We start from the raw sequence: 24,638 nt of genomic DNA on the forward strand, positions 1-24,638 counted from the left end.
AGTTGCACAGATACAATGCAGACAGACTAACAGCAAGAGAATACGAGGCAGACAAGTAGCGTATGACTCGCAGAAAGTGGTAGTCTGATGAAATAATCTTTGAATTAGTATTTAGAGTGAGACCATGGCAGATATAGTAACTTACTTATTACTGAAAATATGATAAATGGAGATAGAATAGGATTCCTACTGATTGTGAGTCAAAGTGCTTGGAAAAAACTGCATGTGCACCGGCTTTCATATTATAAAATGTCCACTGGCAGCCACGACAGTGAGTTTTAGCTACCAAGTGTTATTTAGCTAAGCTTTCCAGTTAAACCAGGAAACTTGCTGAACAACTATAGTGACTGTAACTGCAATCCTCCTCCAGTGTTTCTGAAGGCAGGGCACCCAATTCCAGTTGAAACTGAAGATTTCAAAGGTATTCAGTTAGATATATAAATAGATACAAGGAAAAACACTCAAGGGCAAAGTCAGATATATAAAATATTATCAGCTTTTACATCATCAATTTTAAAAAAGTGAAAGAAAGGTCTTTCAATGAGGATTCCTGTAGAATTCACATGTTCAAGATTGTGAACTGAACTACTCAGAGATCAAGATTCTGTCTTCCAAAATCACACTAAAACCAAAATCACCATTTTTATTATTTTGTCGTCTTCTACTGATGCCTTGCAGAGTAACATTTTTATACTTATTTAACCATGAGAAAATTTATTATTTTCCTTAAATCTAAGCCATCATTTTTACTTTATCTAAATAGTTCAAAATCCAAGATCATCAACAGAGCAAAACAGCCAAGTTTTGTTTTGCACTATTTTTGCACTGGCAACACCAATGTACCCCAAAAGAAGGTAACAGTTGCTTTTTATCTTAAAACTGTTGAGAAAAGTTATAATAGCATTAAGCTTTCGAATATAACCTTAAGTACTCATGCACATAAGGTATTAACAGGATCATATATTTATCCATGTTTGAATCAAAGATACATTTGTTACCTAGAGATGCAAAGGAACACATACTAAGGTTTTTGAAAGAGTCAAAGCCTAGAAAGGTCTGACATACTTTGTGTACCATCTTTGCAAATCTGACTGTCATTCACTTATGAAAATTAAAAACATTTTAAAGTTTAAACCATAAAAGATTTAATAGACTAGAAAGTAGAGAATACATCTTACTATTCTAGATACACAGTTTAGATATCACATTCAGCTCAGAGACATCATTAAAGATGGGCTATAACAGCTGAGACCAGAGTGGAATATAAGCATTAAAACCAGAAAATGGGCATAGTAATCACTTATTGCTCTGTTTCTGTTCTCTGGCCTGTATGTTTTCTTTCTGCAGGCTTGGCAGGTGTCCTACATAACAGGAGATGTCCTCTATTACACAGCCAAGTCTTGTGCCTCATATGAAAAGCGTATGGCGCATGGCTTTCCACATATTTTCCTAGAAACCAGTACTAGTAAACTGGAAAAGTAACACCATGCTTCCATGGATGAAACATGCATGTATAACATGCAGACACAGTACCAACCTCAGTGTATTTGACATTCATATACAGAACAGTTAAACAGTCTGAACAGTCTGCAAGTGTCCCAAATTTCAACGTTTAGTATTAAGGACTTACAATGCCACTTACTACTTTTAATGAGAGAAAATTAACTAGGGAAAACAAAACAAAACAAAACAAACAAAAAATAGAGAAGATACTTTTCTTCCTTTATTTCTGATCTTATATATCTTCATTTCAGCTGGTCTTCTATTAATTTAAATTACTTCAACCCCCCAGTTTTAATAAGGGGCAGTACTTACCACACCATCTGCCATCTCATTTTCTGCAAATGAATGCCTCATTCTGACATGAAAGAGCCAGCCAGCAAAGATATGGGGTTTAATGAATGAACAATTAATGAATTCACAAACACTGAGAAATCAATGGGAGTGAATCAAGTGTCATTTACTCTACAGCCTGGTTCTTGTTTGGACCATCTGTGAAAGGCAGTATCTTAAGTAGTAGTGATACCTCTTGAAAAGACTTTCTGTTGTTTAACTAGTCAAGTGAGCGTTTGGTGAGAAATCTGTTTCTTAAAAGAAAAATCCTCACTGTGTAAATTTCATGCAAATGGTAACTGGTTGAGGATTCACACATTCTAGCTTACTTTTAAAATACACTGCTGTTTCAAATAAAGACAATTCTTGGCTACTGTTCATGTCATTAACAGCTTGAAAAGCCTTGGGCCATCCTCTGTGAGCAGACACAGGGTATTTGCAAATTACAGTAATGGAGACCAGACCCACATTTTGTCTACTTCAGCAGCTCCTAACCACAGTGCACACCACACACCTCAGAAAAAGCTTCTGCCTGATACTAGAAAAGCCTTCTAAATTAGAGGCCCACAGGTTTCCCTTAAAGCATCACCTTTTCCTCAGTCCTCCAGGCTCTTAGTTTATTGAAAGCTCTCTCTTAAAAGCATGTGCTATTTTTCTTTATTGGGTGTACTGCAGGCTAAAACTGTGCACCAGCAAAGTTAGGTGAGATGTAGGTGAGTGCAGTTTTTCTCCACTGTATTGCAGAACTGGTGAGGTAAAAAATCTGAATACAAGGGAGCCTGCTTCGCATAGAAGAAAACAAAGGTTTTAGAAGTCAGAACAGAGTCCGTTTCAAGTTAATAAAAACTGTCAGCAGTCTGATTTTAATGTAAACTTTATGGATTGTTATGTTGATAATCTCTGTGAAGCACATTTTTTACATTATTTATTTAAATAAGTATTTTTCTTAAACCTGAAAACAAAAGTAGCAATTAAGCAACTGATACCTGAGAATAATTTGGTTGCAAATTTCTATTAGTCAAGCAGGTTCAATTGTGGGAAGCAATACTCCATGAAACACAATCCCACTCAGTATTGTAGTAATAGGATTAACTATATCTCTTAAGTTTAATCACTAGAATTAATAATATAAAATGCAGTTGTTCCACTATTGCAATGAAATTTAAACCACAGTAATTTCCAATATTAAACCTCTGCTGCTAATAGTGCTAATAAGCTGTGCTTATCAGTTTGCAGGCATTAATATTAACTTTTGGCTGATGGTTTTAATTTCATGACTATGAGAAAATGGAAGAATTATTTCAAATATATTAATTATATTTTTATCTGAAGAGGGATATTTTTTCTATAAGCACTTTTCACATGGAGGTCCAACATAAACATTTTTCTTTCTTTCAACAAAGTGATGTGGTTTAATGAGAGAAATTAAAGATGAAAAAGCTTATTATGTCACCTAATTCTTACTGCTGCCAGTATAGGATTTTCCTTTACATATTTCAGTGTTTTGGCAAACCATATTAAATTACTCATGCAATGGGGATTCCATCACTTCTCATGAGAGGCTTTTCTACAGCCTAATACATCTTAGCCTCTGAAAATATTTTTGTACTTGGTATGAAATTAAAATGAAGTGTAAGCCATAACTCCTAACAATTTCCCTGCCTGCGGTAGTCCTGCCTGGAATACCGCACAGCTGCCTGAAAACTCAGTCCTTTGCTAGCCCATCCCTTCTAGCCATCTGTTAGGGAGGGCTGCAAGGGGGTTCTGGAACAGGCACTGTTTAAACATTTCAGCTGACATTTACCAAAGGGTATAATGCTCTTAACCTTGAAAAACGTGAAAGAATTATGAATAATGCAGTTAGACCCAATTTCTTTATGGTCTGCTTTTTAATTAAGTCATAGTTAAGTGCTGAAAGAGAAAAAATAATAAAGCTGGGATATAATAGTCTGAAAATTGTAAGAAAATGAAAAAAAAATGGTGATAATATACTCATAATAACACTTCAAGATGAGACAATGGGACACATCTCAAAACTGGAACAACCATCACTTCTTCAATAAGTCAAACTGGAAATTTTAACCATAGAAAAGAAATCAGGTGATTTAAAACTAATTTCTCATCATCTTTTGTAGAAAAGTGGTTTGTAAAAGGCTCTTGTCTTTCCTACGCAGTCCACAATGAGGTTTTTATAATAAGCATGAGGCCAGCTCTTGTAATGTCTAGTGACCTGCATGCCATTCATCTCACCTAACTTCAGATGCTTTCACCTGAGCTTGTTACACAAGAGTCAATCTCCATATGATCAAAAAAAAAAATCTCTCTGGCTCTGCAAGGAAGCCTTGGGTGATCTGATGTTTATACTTAATCAAAGAATCCCACATTGGCACCTTACTCAAGGATACAATGATCACTGATAGAAAAGGAAACTATTCTAAGCTGGCTGATTTCTAATTGTCTTGTCATCATCAAGTAAATATTTTAAATCTAATGCAAACATTTTTATCCTTAAAAATGATATTTGAGTAGACAACAAGCAATGGAAGACAGAAATTAATAGAACAACATCACCCTGTTTATTAATTTTATGGATCAGATTTGAAGTTATTCATGTTTAAGAAAAATGCTGTTCACTGGACCCTGCTGTTAATAACATCCCACAGGCTACAGCTGAAGCAGTAACAACACCTAATACATCATTTTATAGAAAAGATGAAGACTTATTTGTTATTTAGAATAGAATTCAATTGCAGATTTGACTGACCATATTGACTTAAGAATCAAGTGAGAAGATACAGACCTTCTATAATCAAGTTTATCCTTAAGTTAGGAAGTGAAGATAGAACTAACTGATAATATTCATAAATACATGTTAGAGTTTGGCTATGGCTAGCCTGAATGTGAACTCATTTTCAGACACCAAAGACATCACCAGTGACTGCCACTGAATTTCATTTCTAGTGGGACAAAATAAAGATTTTTTCAATATTTGAATTTTCTCTACGTAGTGGAACTACTCAGTAAAAATTCAGATTTATATAAAGTAAAAGGGCAGTAAAAGGACTTCCTATTTAGTTTATATTTAAAGAAAAAATACCATTTGAATGATAGGGTACTCATAAGAGATTTGATCTTCTGTACACATTCCACTGGAGATGGAGGATTATCTTTCCAGCAGATGATTTATTTGGAGAGATAAAGAACAGGCTGTTACTCAGCCAGTAGGGTACTTATGTTAATATTTACCCAGCAGTAGGAGATTCACTCCTACCATGTGGAGGTAAGTAGTCCACAAAGGAGCCCTACTCTTGGTATCAGTGTGCAGGTAATCTTTCTTCTGTTCTGTCACAGGTTCTGATGCCTTACTAACAAGATGGAAAAAAAAATAATAAAAAAAAAAGCAAGCAAGAGCATGCTTATATTACCTTCCTTTGCTTGTGCAGCAGTGATACCAATGATAAAAAGAATCCCGTTTTTGGTGCAGAAATAGCAAGAGACTTGGTACTGTTTTTGAGACCTATTACTGGAAGTTTATTAGAATTGAAGTAAGCAAAGATTTATCTTTATGGAGTGCAAAAATAGTATGCAGCTGCTCTATCCTCTCCAAATTGCATATCCATAATACAGTTCAACAAATATGAATATATGAAAATACACTGCAAATATTTTTCTTGCACTCTCCATAAAAAGGTTAGCATATGTACAGTATTTTTTTCTTGAGGGAAACAGATGTCAGGAACTAGGTACCTTACTGTTGCCATAAATGTCCTCTCTCTCTGTGAAAGCTTTGTTTATTCCTCTTATACAGTTTCTCACTTCCTTTTCATTCTCTCTTTGACATCAGTTTATCTTTGAATTCAGAATCTTGAACATGCTCTTCGGAAGTATGACATGCTGTTTTTATCAATGAAGTGTGCTGTTACCAGAGGTGGGAACCTTCCACTAACCTGAATGACTGCTTACAGAAGAAAGGTTTAAATCACAAGGACTAAGGTTATTTGGAAGGCAAGATTACCGTCAACTGCTTAGACATTTTAAAAATACATTCCTTTTAAACAAATGGCATATACATTTTTCTTTAAGATGTCAGTAAGACAGATTTCTCATTTTCCAAAAGCTTTCTGGATTCTTTCACAGCCTACTGCCTTTCCACATCAAGATAATTCAACACTCTTGTAACACAGCAAAAGTCAAAACCTTGCATAAAGATTCTAGCTTTAAAATGTCCAAATACACAAAACTATAACTAAAAAGTTTTCAAATGAGCATGTAAACAGTACGTGAGCCTAAGTAATATGAGTATCTCTGTTAATCTTTTCACATACTATCCAATAAAGAAGAGTAAATATGCATGTGCTACAGAAACAATTTTTAAAAATGCGTTTCTACACATTTGCACAGAAGCTTTTTAATTCAGTTTCAAACTGATGGTAACCTCTTTAAACAAGTGCTGTACTATACTTTGCCCAGTATGTGGGATAGACAAGGCACAGCACTTAAAACTGTCAAAGTTGTTCAGCAGTCCAGTTGTGAGATCCTTGACATTAGCTGAAATTTCCATGTTAATTTTGTACTCATGCTATTCAACTTTAAGATGTAATTACACTTGTTACCAGCTAAAATTTGCTGTCATCACATAACTCTGAAGAGAATGAACAAAGCCTTTGGGTGCTACAACCAAACAATATAAAAATATTAAGGAGGAAGGACAAATAGCAACTATTCTTCATAATCATGGGACTCACTTCCGACTTCAGTATGTGGGTGATTCATCTTTTAAAGATTAAAATAACATTCATTATTAGAAAAATGTTCACAGTGAGAAAAACTACCATCTGTGCTATGAATACAAACTTCATTGGTGTGTTGTGAGAATCTTCTTAAATATCTGCACAGATTATTTGTATAGATTACAGCTATATAGGTATTTGTACATTGTACTTTAGATGTCCCTTGAAAACTTGGAATGATAAAGAAAATCACTATTAAACTAATGAAATAGTAAAAAATAAGAAGCATTTTGCATTTAAGAAAGTTCTGGAACGTGGAAGTCATAAAGACATAAATTTCAAAAAATATACATTCATGTTGTTGTTCTTTAAGATGAGATACCAAAAGTTATAAACTAAATGAACAAGACCAAATATATTTTAGGATACTGTAGATGCCACCACACATAAGTGTATACAGATTTAAGTATGATATATATGTATAAAGTGTATGCAGATTTAAGTATGCATATATATAAAACTATGATTTATTTTAATGTAAATATGATCTCAAATATGATCTCAAAAAGCTCTGAACAGATGTTACGTAACAAAAATGAAATATCAAAATAAGTCTATAAATGGTCACACAGTCACACGAAATGTCAGGTTAACTGAGAAGAGACATCCCAAGACTAAGACAGTCCAAAACAGTTGGTCCGGTGAGTGTCTGTGAAGTAAGCAATGAAGCTGGCTTATTTGGTTGAAGAGATGCTGCACTTAGAGCTTTCAAAAATGGAAACAAATTTGAGGCAATTAACTAGATAAGTGAACCTCTGACAGTTGTCTAACAAGTATTAGGTTGAGTATTATTTATTAAAAGGGGCAGAACTAATATAATAAACATCATAAACAAGTCACATTTCAAATGTTATTGAGGAGCCAAACAGAACATATTAAAAAATTCAATGTGTTGATGATGATGATCAGCATAAGAATTTTATAGACATTCATGAAAGTGCAGAATCAAAAAAGGGAGAGAATAAAATACCAAAGAAACAAAGAGATATAAAGATATCTTGCAGATTATAGATTCAATAAACTGAAGAGTGTTGGCAGTGCAAAAGAGAATACAGGGCTAGCAAGCAAGCATTTCCAAGGGTAGATAGAAATCCAAGTTTTGGCCAATTCACACTTCAACACAATAGTGTAGCATCTAGGAAAAACATAATTTACTGAAATAATGCATTAGATGTTTCAAGGCCATATGGAAACAGACTGAGTCACCAAGACAGTGATAACTGAAATTTTCAGTGGATTAGATTACTGACCTCTTGTCCTTTCAAAAAAAAAAAAAAAAAAAAAGCGCAATATGAGTATTACTTGGTAAATGACCTCCCTTTGTAACGAAGGGCACTCAAAGGAGACATGGAAGAACATCAGAGACAGAACAGAGAGAAGACTATGAATTCACAAGATGTTACAACAGATGTTCTGGATGATTAGAAATAATCAGCAGCTGAGAAAGTGAGTGGAATCCTGAAATTTTGTTAAACAAGTAATGAGAGACCAGTGGAGAAGGTCTGATGCAATAAAAAGAAAAGTAGGCAAGTGGTGGAAAGAGGAGAAAAGATTGGTAAGATATTACTGTTACTTTTAAAAGTACTAAAGAACTGAATTATGGGCCTTGCTAAAAACAATATGTTTTGGCTTGATGGAAAACATAATAATCTGGCACTTGTCTCATTCAAAGAGTTTAAGATCTCAAAACAGATAAGACTTTTTGCAGACTGAAAATCTAGTAGGGTTCAAGATACAGTTCCCTGTTTTTTAAGTTACAAGTTCACGAGTCTTGTCCTTGTTGACATTTGTTCCTGAGAACTATGCTAAAATACTCCCAGTGAAAGAAAATATTGTGAAGCCTACAAACAGAACTATCATAAACTAACATTAAAGTACCAGGAACCAAAGGTGGGGACTTAATATTGAGTGTCAAAATGTAAGGAATGTAAATACCAGGAATATATAAAATACTTTATTAAGTTATTCCAAGTTTCAGAATTATTTTCATCTCAGATTTGAATTTGCAGTTCTACATTCTCACACTACAGCATTTTCAGTTATATATGTAGTCCAAATATCCCTATAAGAATCTAGCACCAAAAAATGCTTGTTCTCATTGTTGTGCCTTTATTTTGCACATATTTTGTTACGTATTTTTTTCTCTTGCTAAAACATGAAAAGTGCTGAAATGAGAACTTGCTTATCTACTAAATCAACACCTCATATGTTTTAGGTGGCAAAGTCTGCAGATATAGCCTAAATCAACATTTTCTTATATTACATCCATTTTTATTTATTTTTTTTTACTTCCTTTTCTATCAGAGGTCTCACAAGATCTCTGCATTTGCCTGTCAAACAGAAGCTGTGCAGCTGTAAGTAAAATGATAATTGGAAAGATAATGTTAGTGGTATTCAGGCATCTCTCTCAAAGCAGCTTAGTCATATGCTGTATGGAATAAAAGCAGGGTTGGCTGAGTAAGGGAATTTGCTGTTTCCCAGGAAAAGCAGTTGCCTGAAACACATCTGGCAAAACGTTCCAAATGTTTAGTTTTGACAAAATATACACTTCATCACTTATAAGGTGAGTTCTGTAGAGTGAGTATCTTCTTTCTAAAAGGGGAAAGCTCTAATTTGTACTTTAAATATACCAAACCAATATTTGCTATTTTATGTCAAATACTATATACACTCAGCTATAACACAAGCAGGAAATCCCAGATTAAGCATCAATATTTCATTTTGCAGAATAAATGTATCAAGAAAGCAAACATGCCACTCCATATCTTCAGCACAAATAAAAGACGAAGAAAACAATGAACATTTAAAAAAATACTGAGACGAAGCAACTGGTCTGAATTAAAACTTTTTACTGAATTTTGTACTGGCATATATAAGATTCCATGCCAAATAATTTACATTCCTTCCTACTTTGACATGGCTAAGAATGAGATGTTTCTTTTCATAATTGACAGGAGACAGATCTTCTCTGTCATTCAGCTTTTCTGGAATAAGCCCTGCCCTGCAAGAAGACTTGTTATTATGCCTCCGAGGCTCTGCAAAAAGGCTGTATTCAAGCATCTTCCTTCCTCCTCCTCAGTATTCAAGGACGAAAATGTATTTAACTTGCCTTACTTTTCACACCAGTTTTCTAAATTTAGCCATTACTACTTTCTTTCCCCCTGAACTCTGCATGGCTTTGAGTCCCTGGGGAGGCAGAGAAGACCACTTCCTCCTCCACAGCTGGGAAAGCTGCTCCCAAAGGGATGGAAAGGGTGAAGGATCACAAACAAATGTTCGAGAAGATCCACCAAATACAGCGCTATCCCGTAGTGAAGGGTTAAAGGGACGTATATTTATTTTGTTGGCAAGGTGAACGCTCACTAACTTGCCTGGGCAGTGGGAAAGAGCACTTCATTAAAGCAGTATGAATCCATCAGACCCAGATGGGGGAATAGCAAAATCCTCCCTCGGTTATGCGTGCGAATATTTGCATGTTGGGGGTTGTGTTTCAGCTATTGCCACTGCAGCCAGGAAGTGTCAAGGAAAAATTGGGGAAAACATTACTACAGTGTACCTCAGGGTGTTACTCAAAGAGCTGGAGGAGAAGCACAGCACAACTGGCGATTCCTGCTGTGCCGGTAAGGGTCTTCCACCAGGCATTTGCTGGCATTTCACACAGGAGTACCTGCACTTTCCATACTTTTTGCCTGAAGTGCTGACAGCTGCCATAGCAACTGGCCACTCATTCATTCATTCAAAACAAGACAAAACAAAAAACTTAAAAGGTAAACTGATTTCTCTCTCCAGTATTCATACAACCACAGTTCTCCCTAGTGGAGGTCCAAGATAACAGCAAGCCTCGCAGGCAGCCTCCAAGTTCAGTTTTGTTCCTGGCCCCATTACTGCTCAAGGGCCTCCCAGGGTCATGTACTGGCCTTTCCTAAAGGAAAACAGACTCCAGACCAAACCTTTAGAGACATGCCAGTCTCTCCTCAAAAACTCAGCAAAACTGAGCTGCAACCTTAGGCTGGTGATCTGACTCACCAGCGCGACACACGGATGGCAAACTTCATAGCAACTCAAAAACTATTGATCTCATCATGCTTCTCATGGAAATCCTGTGTAACAGTTTCTCAGTATCCCTTAAATCTTGTCTCTTATATGTACAGTCCCTTGAATAGAGGTGTAATAATTAAAAAGAAAACTCCTAAGAGACTACACTGGTGAGTCTCGTTTTATCCTTTAATATCTCACTAAGGGATTAAAAACACCTTGAAAATATAAGCAGAAAAATTCAGATTATCTTCTAGTTCTCCTCATTCATTCATTTTCCCTATCCAGCTTTCAGGACTGGAATATACCTATTTTCAACATTATTTTTGTCCAGACCCCATATTCCTTTGGCTAGCTGTGAGAAGAAAAGAAAGCAGGGAACAGACCAATTTAAGGACAGTTAAACACAAATCATAACAGGAAACTCTCATTTAACTTAAAAATAATAAAAACTATCGGAATTAAAGACAAGAACAAATTTGAATGTCTGGCTAGATACCTACAAGTGTTTCAAGGAGTCTACTCTATAAAACTAATCCATAAATCTGTCTTCATTGCATAAGAGCAAGTTTCTCAACCTGCAAAAGGTTTTCAATGTGCAAAAGACTGCTATGCACATGGAGTTAAACATTCTTCCAAAAATTTCAATGTACTGAAAAGTGGAAATGACTATATAGAAAGGTTTTGAATCTTTAACAATGCAGGTACCTGTTGCATTAATTTGCTTTGCTATTGCAACAGGAAGTTGAATGGATGGAAAATGTCTACTTTTTATGCCATACCCTGCAAATATCTACATTTTGTGGAAGATATTATTGACTGGTATAGTCAAGAACTCCAAACATCTCTTTCCATTTCCACTGGCTGGAAGGATGAAGGATGGCAGATGAACACCTCACAGGAAGCAAATGTGACAAATTAATTGCAAATGTCACAGTCCAGCTCCAAGCCAAGCCTTCCTGGGACTCTCCAGAATTGAATTTTAGAGATTTCCCTTTCCAGAGGTAACAACATGTTATGTGAAGAAATCCCAGCAGCTTCCAACAATGTAAGCAAATACATTTTAGCTACTACAACAGTTTTTGACAACCACTGAACACAATTTTCATGATATAAAAAGTCAAAAAAAAAACCTACATTCATACACTAAATAAAACATAACATGTATAGGAAAGTCTGTCCTAAGAGATCAAGAGGCACATGGGGATTTTCCTTGTATAAGAGGAATTTTGGTCTCTAATCCGTGTTAGCTGGACTAGTGTGGCATTCCCTTTGTTTATTTTAATTACGAAAAATCTACAGCTTCCAGGCCCAAACCTAGCAGAACTCTCAGGCAGTTTCTCTTCATTAATCAATATCCTATTCCAAGAAGCCATTTTCTGTAATAGAGAAAGTGAACTCCTCCAAAATTTCAGTCAAATCAGTTCTTTTCCAGGGTTTGGGAAGTTGGTTAGTAATTTTCTGCTTTTTCAAGATCACTGGGAATGAGAAGGAAGGAGAAGCTCCTTTTTACAGCCTTTTTACACAGCCAAATATTTACTTTATGAGATTTTCCCTCACCTTTTCCAGTTATTTCCCTCTTCCAAGGGCCTAGAAAGGGGCTAACAAAATGCGATAGAATAACTGCTCTTCACCCATGCCACGTCCTGGGGAGTGCCTGACTTCCACTTGCTCTGTAAAGGTGTTCATTTTCCAGTCCCAGCTGACTTTTGATTTGCAGCTCGTTAATGTTATCACTTTCAGAGTTAGATGTTTAATATAGGAAAAAAAAAAAAGTGCTTGAAAACATTTAGTTCTTGAAATGATTATAAATGATTATTCAGGTCAGAGATTCAGTACAGAGGTTGCATTTGACTGAAAACTTTTAATTAAAACCCCTCTCTTATTCTCTTTGCAAGGATGTGCCCAAGCCTGCTTTTGCATGCCTAGGAGAGTGTCTTTCTCTGTAATTACACAACATATAAACCACAAGCTAAATTACATCTTGGTTCAGTGTATCAAAAAAAAAAAAAAAAAAAAAATCCTTTAAGAAGAACAAACAAGCACAGGAACTTTTTTTTTTTTTTTTTTTTTTAGTTATTTTTGACAGCATTTAAGAATGATCACCGCTGCAAAGAGTTTACAAGCTCTGCAAACGTAGTTGGAGGCGATCGGAACTGATTTCTCAGCCGAGGAAATTCTTAATGAGAGCTGCTGCTGCTGCGGGGACGCGCGGGGGTCCCGTAACACCCGCTCCTCCCCAAGGGCTCTCCGACATCCCACGCTGGGCTGCGCGCTCGCTTTTTATTCCGGGGGTGAGCGACCCCCCCGTCGGCAGACAGCGGTTCGGGAGGGAGGAGCGGAGCGCTCCACATGTCTGCCTTCCCTTATCAACTTATCATATAAGGAAAGGAGAGTGATTGATTCATTTACCGAGCGGTAAAATCAGGACGAAGCTGAGCAGAAGGAAGCGTTGAGGCTTTTTTGGGGGGAAAGGAAGGCAGAGCTTGCAGCCACGGTGGGACTGCTCTTCCTTTTTGCATCTGACAGCTGAGGGCACGACTTGGGAGAGGACGGCGTGGGACTGGGACGGCCAGAAAGTCCAGCCCTCGTTCAGACGACACATGGCAGCAGAGCACTGAATTTCTGCACAGGTTAACTTCGGTCTGGGCTCCTGTCAGCACACCAAGGCGCTGCGGATCTGCTGGCTGGCCACAGGAATTAAAATGCAGCTGACTGTTTACTTCACTTGGAGCTGCAGCATTTTCCTAGCTTCGGGATACAACTCCTTCAGTAAAAGCACGGAGACTATTGGCAAAAAGCAGTACCAGGTTCAGCACGGGTCGTGCAGCTACACCTTCCTCTTGCCTGAGACAGACAACTGCCGATCTTCCAGCTCTTACGTCTCTAATGCTGTGCAGAGGGACGCACCTCTAGACTATGATGATTCAGTTCAAAGACTGCAACTGCTTGAAAACATCATGGAAAACAACACCCAGTGGCTAATGAAGGTAGGATAATATTTATATCCTAAGAATTATGTTTATAATATCTCATTATCTATTTTTTTTTTTTAAGTTCACAAAACACACGATCTAAACTAGCTTTCTGAATCGCTTTTCTATCCATCCACAAGTTGTTTCAAAGTATGAGAACTTAATTTTACAGACTAGCAAGGAACAGATAACTTCACTGCTCTGCAGAGTTTGTGCTTTAAAGTTTGTCATTGCATTTGAATTGCTTGGACACAGTGATTACATAGGCAGTCAGACAGCAAGCACGTCTGAAAATTGTGACATGAAAGAGCCAGCTAGTAATTTATAATGAGCTGACAGGGACTATTTTATCTCTATTTAAACAATATAGAACATGCCTTTATCTGAGGCGGGTCTTAAAAATATATATTTGAAACATGATCTCAAAATTTGCATGCAGAAATTAGCATATGTAAGCCACACTGACAAAGTGTTGTAATTCAAAGTGAAGACTGCAAGTCTGGCTTGCAGTGAAGTTAGCCTGGTGAAGTGACAGAACTTCAAGAAAGTTCATTGGCGGATATCCTTCTCATCCTGTAACACTTCCACTCAAGTATAAAATATTCATGGAAAAAAAATATTCTGGAAAAGGTGTTTTGGATGCCACATCACTTCCTGTAATGCCACTCCATTGTAACTGAAGGAAAATGATATTGATTGCCAAAGGGGCAACACGTGTATAATTAGACCTGAAAGATCAGAAAAAAATCATACTGCATAAATTCTTAACGCTACCAGAAAATAAACCTGATCACAATTTCACATCCTTATAGGAACTCACTTGATCCTAAATGGTATACTATTCAATATATTTTGATTTAACGAATCTTTATTTGACTGGTACCTGAAAAGGTGCAATAGTATAGTTTAATTGCATCATAAATTCATAATCCTAAATTCATGTCTTGTACCAAGATACTTATCTTCTAAACAGTAAATATTTTGAGAACTGAACAGAGCAATTGACACAGGAACTGGAAACAATTGTTCAAGTGATGCCATTTTTTTCTTTAAGAATGAAATATTTCTTGCAAATGGAGAGAATTCATAATTATCTGCAGTGAGTAGCCACTTTTTGATTCTAAGGTTGCTTCATTACTAAAACATTTTGCATTAGGGTTCACTTCTCCCATCATTTACAGAGGTACAGAATTAGCATGATAGAATCAAAGAAACCTGCTAGAGAATTTGCGTGAGAAACAGAAGCCACACTTCAAAGCAGAAACAATAGTGCTTTCATCTACCTGAAAATGAACCTTAAGGCTTAAATCAAAAATGCACACACTTGAAGCCTGAAGTGTGGGCAGTTAAATTTGTCTTTGTGGGCTTAGGATGCTTAATGGAGACACCCACATTTTTAAGTGTTGGGTAAAATGTCAGAACAGTAAGATCAGTAGTTTTTTTTTTTTTTTTTTTTTTTTTTTTTTTTTTTTTTTTTTAATTTCACAGGCAAAACTTCCCTCCACATGTGGGCTTATCTATCTATTTATTAATTTACAGTGCTCACTATTGTAGTGTTAAGACCAACATTAACAGATGTGCAGTGCAGGATGAAAAACACACAAAGTAAAACAGCCTAATCTCCCCAGCTGGTAAGCAATTTCCTAACATAAATAATAAAATCACACACAACGCTTCAGTGCTAAATGCCACTTAAGTAGGCAAACACAGTACCATAAGTGACATCAGGTAAACAGAAAGTAGTAAGCAAATTCCAGCATCCTTATTTAGTAAAAACTATGCTTTTTCCTGTCAGCCTCTGGGAAGTCAGCTACAAGAGGAATAGGATAAGTATATCCAACCAACTCTTTGGGGGAATCAAAAGGCAGATTCTATTTTACAAGACAGAGAAGGGTTTTATTTGAGCAAAGATTTCCAAGTAAGATACTTTAAAATAGCCTGTTTTTTTTTTTTTTTTTTTTTTTTTTTTTTCCTAGCTGTTCCACAGCTAAACATCCTGTAAAATAACTACTGTTTGTCTTTTTCACTATTTTAACACCTGCTCTTTATGTCATCTGTTTTGTTCACAAAGAGGCTCCAACAAAAGTAGCTTTTCCTCAGATTTGCTTTGCTAGTGACACCTGGTCTACTAAGTGAAGATGAAAAGCAAACAATAACCTTTAAAGTTGCTTATTGAGTTTACTTGCTGTGGTTTTTATTCCTTAAGATCACTAATGCACATTCCTGGATTCATATTTCAACTTACCAAAATATAACACCAGATTTGTCAAGGCTTGCCAAAAAAAATTGTTCACTTAGTTTTTGTACTATACTGAAAGTGTAATATAAGATTGTTTTTAAAAATAACCTGATGTTAATTTCTCAGCAATTGCACAAAACCTGCTTTACGTCTTGCTTTAAAAAAAAAATTTTGCTTATTTAAGAAGCAGTACCCATTTTCTTTTGAAGTTTTGTAAAAAAGAAAAAGACGCAATTTTAGTGTGAATTAATATTTAAAAGTTGTTCCTGAAGTGTTGCACATCCCCAAACATTTTTACACTCCTCCCCCCATCCTGCCTTTAATCCATCAACTAAAGGAAACATTATGTTTCTGAATGAACTCTAGGCTGTATGAATGGAACAGCATGGGAAGTGTGCGCTTTATCTGGTTAATGGACAAACACAATGGGAAGAAAATTTGTTAAGCAGGGCCAGGTTCTTTTCTGCTCTGGTCCTGCATACAGAGCAGAAGACTTTGTTCTGTCATTACTGCAAGTTCAATTGGTTGCTGCTTCATGAACACAATTTTTTTTTGTCCAAACAGTTTTAATGCCTTACACCATCACTGTACAGACGATACACTGTACAGATGATACACAAAATTGGAATGTCTTTCAAAAGGAGATTACGTTTAAGCATTCGGATGACATATTAGAACATACCACTGTTCCACCTAATCCAGTGTTTAGCAGTAAGCCAGTAAGCGATGCTGCAGAGCAAAGGCCAAAACTCTAGATCAACTGTGCAATAAAAAACCTGAAATGAACTTTCTTCTTTGACATTTGCTACTTTGGGATCAATTTGTGCAGACGTGTAAGATATGTATTTCTTAAAGTGTGTGTATAGGCAGGGAGAATAAGCCTCTCGTTAATAAGATTTTCAGTTAATTTGAGAGGGTAGGAGATTGGTATACAGATATGATACAAGACTGGAACTTTTAATTGTAGTTGTACATGTTGAGTATTATCCTTGAGAAATTCTTTATATAAAAAAGCACTAGGTTTTCTAGAAGACATGATTTTCATAAGGTCCACAACTAAAAATATCTCTATCTAAATTAATGGCAATGCTACCATTTGGATCATGGCAACTCCACTGCAGGAACCCCATTTTTTTTTTTTCTTTCCAGATATTTGGCCATTGAAATAACTGAATGCTGACTTGAATTTACTTCTTAGTACATAAACTAGATCCTACCTTAGACTACAGGAGGTAGGACTCTGTCCAAAGCAATAGTGTAACAGAAATGGGTCATGTTTTGTCTTTCCCGTTAGAAAAATTTGAAAAGAATTTATGAAAAAATTGTTGATAGTGTATGGCATATAGGGTAATTTATTTTTTAGTTTATCAGCAGGTCAAAAGACTAGAAAATGAAAGTCAGGAGTCAACATTAAACCTAAAGTCAGAACTTCACCTTGAACCATCCCAGCAGACTAGGAGGGGAACACTTCGCTGATAGAGATGTAGCATCTCTGAACTGAGATTTGTTTTTCCTTATCCTGGAAGCTAAAAACCCTTTGTCATTTTGAAAAATGTTTCTTCTCTAGAGGAAACAAAATCAGATGTTTTAAGATGTATGGGAGTGGATATGCATAGTATTTTATGAATAAGTACCAACAAATGGTTATAATTATTATAATACTTAAGATACAGTATACAGTGGTGGCTTAAGGCATTAAGGTACAGAAGTTCATATCTCAAATATGAAAAAATATTCTGACATGCACCATCCAGAAACATCTGCATGCAATGGACAAGGACAAATACATTGTACAGCGCTGGATTTTGAAATACGCAAGAGATGATTCTGACTCTGAATCAAGGGCTGCATTCCTTTCTTAAGTAATGCATCTGTTTTCACTTAAATGTGAAAAGTGCTTGTTTCTGTCTATCAACTATGTATTTGCGAAGCAAAGGAGTACTGGCATGACCAAAAAGAAAATACTGTTTTACTTTGAGATTAATACATGTTATTGGATAAAGTTTCCAAGCTAGTTTAGATTATTTGACTCTGCAGTTTATTTTTATATCTCCAATAGGTAAATTCTTGTAAAAAGACTCCAAATGATACTTTTGCATGTGCTTAAAATTGTTGTAAATAATATTTCTAACACTCCACAAATTCCAAATTGATGGAGCAGGTATGAAACAGTACAAAACAAAGAAGAGCCATAGATTTTCTTGTACACACCTACAAGATAAAATTGAATTTGAGAGCTCATCATCTCCAAGATGTGATCAGGAAAAAATATGGTAGACAGATGCCTGTTTTACTGAACCAGTCTCTTACTAGCATTCAAAATATATTTTCAAATGCTCTGTTTGTTATTAATACGATCACAAAATTATCATCCTTGACTGGTCCAAGGTCCAAACAGCAAACTGGGAAACTTTCTCTATTAATTATTAACAATAAATACTCTTAAAAAAAAAAAATATTTTCTGTTCCTTCAGGTGCACATATAGGAAATTAGCCTGGAGATGCTTGAGTTGACAGTTTCCAGTCCTTTGTGTTTTCCTACCCACTTAGCATAAATACACTGCAATGCATAACAGCATAATTGTTAGAACATCTTAGAAACTTTTGCTGAGAGACTGAATTCCAGAATTTTTTTTTTTTAATTTTATTTTATTTTTATTTTTACAGACAGTTATCTTGTTACTGCACCTTATTTGTTGTTGATTATAAATTAATTCAATAACATGCTTCTCCTGCAATCTGCCAAGGAAAACAACTGATACCATTTCTTTGATTCCTAATCAGAAGAAACAAACTATCACATATATATTCCTTAGAATACATTCAATTTTGCCTAACAGGCACAGATAACCATTTCTAACCTTCCAAATATGAAGTTTTCAATGGCTGTAGTGGAGTGTCCTTTTCATACTACAGTATTTGCATACCACATTTTACATTAGTCTATTTACAATACTTTTGACAGTAAACCAAGGTAACTCAGTAAATCACTAGTTATTTAACAACCTCTTACACACTTTAATGCAAGAACCCCCTCTTGCATCTATTGTTTCATGGGATTTTACACAGCTCCAGCTGAAAGCCAGGATGGGGGGCAAAGACTCTGCAGCAATACCGTTATAGGGCTAGACATGCAAAGTGCTGCTAACTGATTTAAAATATATACTCTCAGACCTTAGATTAGGATCTACAAGGAGAAAGGTGTCACTCTGTGATCCTTCTCTGGAGCTTAGCAAACCCAGAGTTTTGTCAGATGTCTCAAATGATAGGCATCATTAGTTTATGATAATGACATCATCATAATCAGCTCCCTAGAGTAAGTTCAGTCTGTCTTTTCAGCCTGGAAGAGAAAGCGGACTGGAAAAGTTGAAGATTTACCAGCATTGCTAAAGAAGTTGCAAAAGCTAGCATGCTGCATAGCTCTCATCCTGGCATGCAACGCTGTCACTAAAGTTTGTAAACCCCAGAATCAAGAGACAATAAGTGGACAGTAGAAGCATGGATTTTGCTACAAATATGGTACAAAATATATAGATAAACATTATGTATGCCATTTGTTAAAACAGCTTAGGAACAAGAGTTGAATCTGGACTGACAGCCTTTCCTTGGAGTTTGGTATCTCCCCCTTCCCACATCCTGACAGAATGGAATGGAACAAAAGATGCAAGTTGCAATTCAGAAAAAAAAAAAAAAAAAAAAAGTGTTCTGGCATCTAGAAAGAGAATTGCTGATGGGAATCTTAAGGATACAAACTTCAGATTTTCTTAAGCATGTAGGGAAAATGAGAGAAGATGGCTCTTGAACAAAAAAATATTTCATGCCTGTACTAGTATATGAAACAAGGATGTTACACGGAGAAAATATGTTGGCAGTCCAAATGCAACCTAGTAAATCTCTCAGCACAAATAAGAGCTAAACTACTGAGAAAATAATTTGTCAGTAAACTATAAATATGTTTATAATCTTCAAGAAAATGAGAGTTCCTATGGGACTGAATAAGAACCTTTAGAAATAAGCACAGTTTTTTTTTTTTTTTTTTTTTTCTGTCATATTTGAATTTCTCAGAGTAACCAAATATTAATTACAGGTGAAAAAATAATAGAAAAGATCAGATAATTTCACAGGGCTGAGCATCTGGAAAAAAGAAAAAAGAAAAAAAAAAAAAAAAGAAAAGAGGTATGGCACAGTAATTTAATACCCAGAAATGCCTTAGAGATATGGCACATTCCACAGTGGAACAAATTAAACCAAATAACCTCACACACACACAAAACCTGAAAAAGCACTTTACAACTGGAAATACTGTGATCATTTCATTTCCTTTGACAGATGAATCTCTAGGAAATGGGGTAGAGGAAAAAAGAATCATATTTATTCTCTAGGAACAACTCAAATACTGTTTGGTGAATCTAAGTCTATTCCAGGCAAACCGAGCACAGAGGAAATGTTAAAGAATTCTTCAAGTTACAAAATCCAGATCCATATTTTGTATAAAAAAATCCAACACCTAAATAGTTCTGCAAACACTCACTGTGTCAGTTTTCAAGCTTCCTAGGAAAATATACATTACTATTCTTTAAATGCCTTTTTTTTTTTTTTTTTTTTTTTTTTAATGCTTACTACATTTTCCAGGCCAAATAATTACTGAAAATCTTATTAGTTTTCATCTGTCTGTACAACAGGTTAACCCTAAAATTAAGATGTTATTCACAAAGCTCAGCAAATGTATCCTGCAATTTGCATGATTGGGAGATAGCTGTCTGTTCTCATTCCAACTTCCAGCAGTTTATGGCTTAGTCTGGAAGACAGAGGAACTACAGGAACTTTTCTAGTGTCTTTATACTGCCCATACCAAGCTTTATCACTTTATCTAATAATCTTCCAAGAGCCTACTGAGGTCACAACAAGGTCTTGCTGCTAAAAAAGAGAAGGTGACAGATTACACAACCTTCTCTCCATTAACTCCTCTCTCTGTTAGTAAAAGTATGAAAATCTAGTGTCATTCACAGAATAACATTATTCACAGAAGCTGTAAGGAGAGAACCATTTTCCTCTCTAAATGAGTGAATACTTCACAGTTCTTACATGCCGTTAACTTTCCTTGCAGTCCATCTGTCTCTAGGGATTCCTATTAAACCCCAGCAGCATATACTATCTTACCTTTGCTCAATATCTTTTTAATACTGTAGGGTAAAATAATCTTTTCAGCTTTGTATTTGTATTCAGGACTCCAGCAGCATGTCAGAGCATAAAAGATGAAAACTGTATAGTGTACTTTTGCTATCGGGGGAACAACATATCAACTTTCTATCATCGATGCTGGTCAGTGATTAAAATCAATGTCTTGTGGTAAAACAGACAAGGCCTTAACAATTTTGTTGAACAGCTAGCTATAATAATTTATTATTTAAGTTTCCAGGAGGGGAAAATAAAAAGAAAAAATGAAAAGAAGGGGATTTTCCTGGATAGATCACAACTGTCTTAATGTTAGGAACTGAAATTCTTGAAGATGCGTTCCATTTTAGACTCTGTAGTACCTATTGATGTTGTAACTACTGAGGTACTAAAAATAGCTACATGCATTTCAAAAGGTGTTCAAAACATACATGATGACAGGAATAATTCATCATTTTCAGAAGTAACATGTTAGACAATTCTGTTGTGGGACAGCATAATCAGTTACACAACTGACATCATTTGAGCTATTTCAGAAACAATATTTTGCATGCTTTTTGAAAAAATTGTCTAAAATTCATGAAAACACACTAGGCAAATGTTTGATCTATACTCCATCTAATAGGACTTTTTGATGGGAAGAAAAACTAAGGTTCTCATATTTGGATAAAGAAAAAATGTACCTGTAGAAATATATTAGGAACTTTAAATCTCTAGTATACTATATCAGCTTCATCACTATACTTTCTTTTTGATTCAGGCCTGCACCTGACACCTGTGATCCTGGAAACAAAACCTCTTTTGTTCCATTCTGTCAGGGTGTAGGAATGGGGAGACACCCAGCTCAGTGGAAAGGCCATTTCCTGGGCAATAGTGACAGCCCTTACCCCACCAGCAGCTCCCCAGTCCCCATAGGTGTTAGGTGATGTCAGTGTACCGGAGGCACTACTTTCATCATATGACCTGATGTATATACAGTCTTACCCTGAGGCATATGAGTAAGCTGAGAGTTTTAATTTTTATAGCTGCCACCTAAAAAAACATTTTAGTTTTGTCTCCCTCTGAAGAACTTGTATGGATCATACCAAGATACTTCATGTACTTCCTTTAGGTCCTTTTGTTTGACGCCAACATTGTTGTGTATACTTGTTTTTATTTCAGAAACAGTTTTAATTCCCATTGTCCATTTGCAAGGTGTAAACTACCTACAAGATCCTAGTTCAAATCCGGTTTCAAAGTGAAATATAAAGCAGCTCCTTAAAGAGAATGTCCCAACCAGTCAAGAAGTAATAGCCTATTTTTTCGCTTCTATTGGCCATCAACTGACAATCTATTTCAGTCGTGAAAAAGTCAAAAATCCAATATCACAAAGGCTGCAGATCAAGACTGAAATATATGTAACTATGGCAGAGATACTTAACATACTTTTATACTGCATTAACAGATAACCTATCCATTCAACCAGTTCAGTATTGATGGAAATTTTCTGGTGAATATGTAATGGAAAAAAGGTTCCATGGTTTTGCTTTTCTTCTCAGAAAACCTTTCTTTAAACAGGGTAATTCAAATGTTCAAAGGAACAGCAAGTTTCATTTTCTTAATATAACTCTAAAGTGGATGAAGTAGGCAAAAGACAGCTTAAGTGAATGAGTGAAACCAGACAAAATCTTACATTTTTATGGTTTTAAGGAACTGACTTAAAAAAAAATGAAGCTTCCTTGGATGAGGTCTGAACTTTGACCATGATAATTATTCTTTCATTTTTCACTTAATGTCAAACTTCCATCCTGATGCTAGGCTTTCTGTCTCACATAATGATTACCTATAAAGCAATAGTAAATTTTATATATATTTATATATATTTATATATATATATATATATAAATTAGTCAATCAAACAAGACCCAAACTGATGTGACTGCTACTGGAGCTGTATTGGGAATGTTTTGTGAAAAATACTCTGACATGATGAAGCAAAGTACAAGTAACAAGAGGGTAAACCCCAAGACTAGTAACCTAACCCTTAGAAGGGCTATAAACTGCAACAAATGTAAACAATCTGACCCCTGCTGAAAGCTTATCACATACAAAAATGGATTCTGACAATATAGGACAAACAGTTAAACTGCTGTTTACTAGCTATAGAGAATGTTTAAATATAATTTAGTAATAACCTCATATATATATATATTCTGACACTTTCAAGTTTGATTTCATATAACTATATAATGGCTTGGACTGGAAGGGACGTTTAAGATCATCTAGATCCAACCCCTCTGCCATGGGCAGGGACACTTCCCAACAGACTTTGTTGCTCAAAGGCCCACCCAACCTGGCCTTGATTTGTATCTAGAGAAAACGTATCCATGTCATGAGATCTCCTTCTTCCTTATGGCAAGTTTCATTATCTTAAAAAGGTTCTGAGGACAGCATAAAAAATCCTAAACTCTACTCTAGACAAGTAGAAAAGTTACGACTGACTTAGTGAACCAGAGATTTCATTTGAGGTATTTATAAATTCATTTGTCTCAGAAGGCAAAATGCTTCATGCTTCTCCAGTCAAGTCCTTCACCCTCACCATTTTCCTCAGTATGTTTCCTTACAACTTCACCATGCTGTTTAAACTTGAAGCCCATAAGACAATTCCTGCCCTCAGCCAGCTTCAAGATCAGTCTTCCAACCCTCTTTTACAGCTCATTGTCTTTTTGAAGTCAGGTTTCTTTCACAACCCACCTGACAAATCCATTTTTAAGTTCCTTTTTTTTTTTTTTTTTTTTTTTTTCTTCTTCTTCTTCTCTTTTTGCCTTCTTTAAGACCCTTCATCTTTTTCCTGACTGTCCAGTTTGAATTCCCTTTTTGCTATGTTCCTTGCTCTCAGTTTTAGATTCTTTTGGCTCAGTTTTGGACTCTTTAGTTGTTGAATTTTCTTTTTGACCCTAACCTACATGCATAATCTCCTGAGTATTAAGACAGACCTCTTTTGTTTGTTTATTTATTTATTTATTTATTTATTTATTGTTGGCGGCATGCAGTGTCAACAGCCTTGTACTTTTTCTGTTGCTAGATCTGGTTACTTATCTTCATAGAAGAGTCTTGCATCTAAGAGAATCTCTCGAAAGTACATTTAAAAGTGGACCATCAGAGTGGACCATCCCATCAGATCTTGACAGACAGCTTCCTCTCCTAAAATACCCATCCTAAGTGCATAGCTTTGGTTCTCAGCCATTTTTGCTGAGAGTTCCTCCTCTTCTATTATAATCAATACCAATAGCTTTGTTTGTTTTGAGAGGATCTGGCTCCTGTTTCTGGTCTTCATAGAAAGGCACCAAGATGCAGCTGTCTGGCTGTAGGCTTTCAGAAGCACTGACTGGAACTCAGCTCAAGAGGTGACTTTCCATCACTAATTGAGTGCTCTGTGGGACACCAGAGATAAAGAGGAAGTTTTGGAAGCAATGGATGAAGAGGCTTTTCTTCTTGGTGCTGTTCCAATAAACTAAACTGCCTGCTTTTGAATAGATAAGCCTAGTTATTGAGGAAAAAAAAAAAAAAGGATTACATAATTTAAAATATTTTTTCTCAAGCATCTGTGTC

At 35.7% G+C, this 24,638-nt stretch overlaps 2 protein-coding genes across 5 annotated transcripts in view; one reads left to right on the top strand and one right to left on the bottom strand.

Annotated features, from left to right (window-relative positions):
* The window catches only part of MCPH1 (microcephalin 1), a 126,164-nt gene that overhangs the window by 23,212 nt on the left and 78,314 nt on the right, over nt 1–24,638 (bottom strand). The gene's annotated exons all lie outside the window — the stretch shown is intronic.
* The window catches only part of ANGPT2 (angiopoietin 2), a 45,086-nt gene continuing 33,234 nt past the window's right edge, over nt 12,787–24,638 (top strand). For 2 of the 4 annotated variants that reach the window (XM_068678420.1, XM_068678423.1), the window contains exon 1: nt 12,789–13,648. In XM_068678420.1, the coding sequence (XP_068534521.1) occupies nt 13,364–13,648 (285 nt within the window). In that variant the 5' untranslated portion in view covers nt 12,789–13,363. Of the gene's footprint in view, nt 13,649–24,638 lie in introns of all 4 variants that reach the window. The other 2 variants (XM_068678421.1, XM_068678422.1) reach the window with 2 other exon arrangements.

The sequence above is a fragment of the Anas acuta genome, chromosome 3 (assembly GCF_963932015.1).
Source record: "Anas acuta chromosome 3, bAnaAcu1.1, whole genome shotgun sequence".
NCBI lineage: Eukaryota > Metazoa > Chordata > Aves > Anseriformes > Anatidae > Anas > Anas acuta.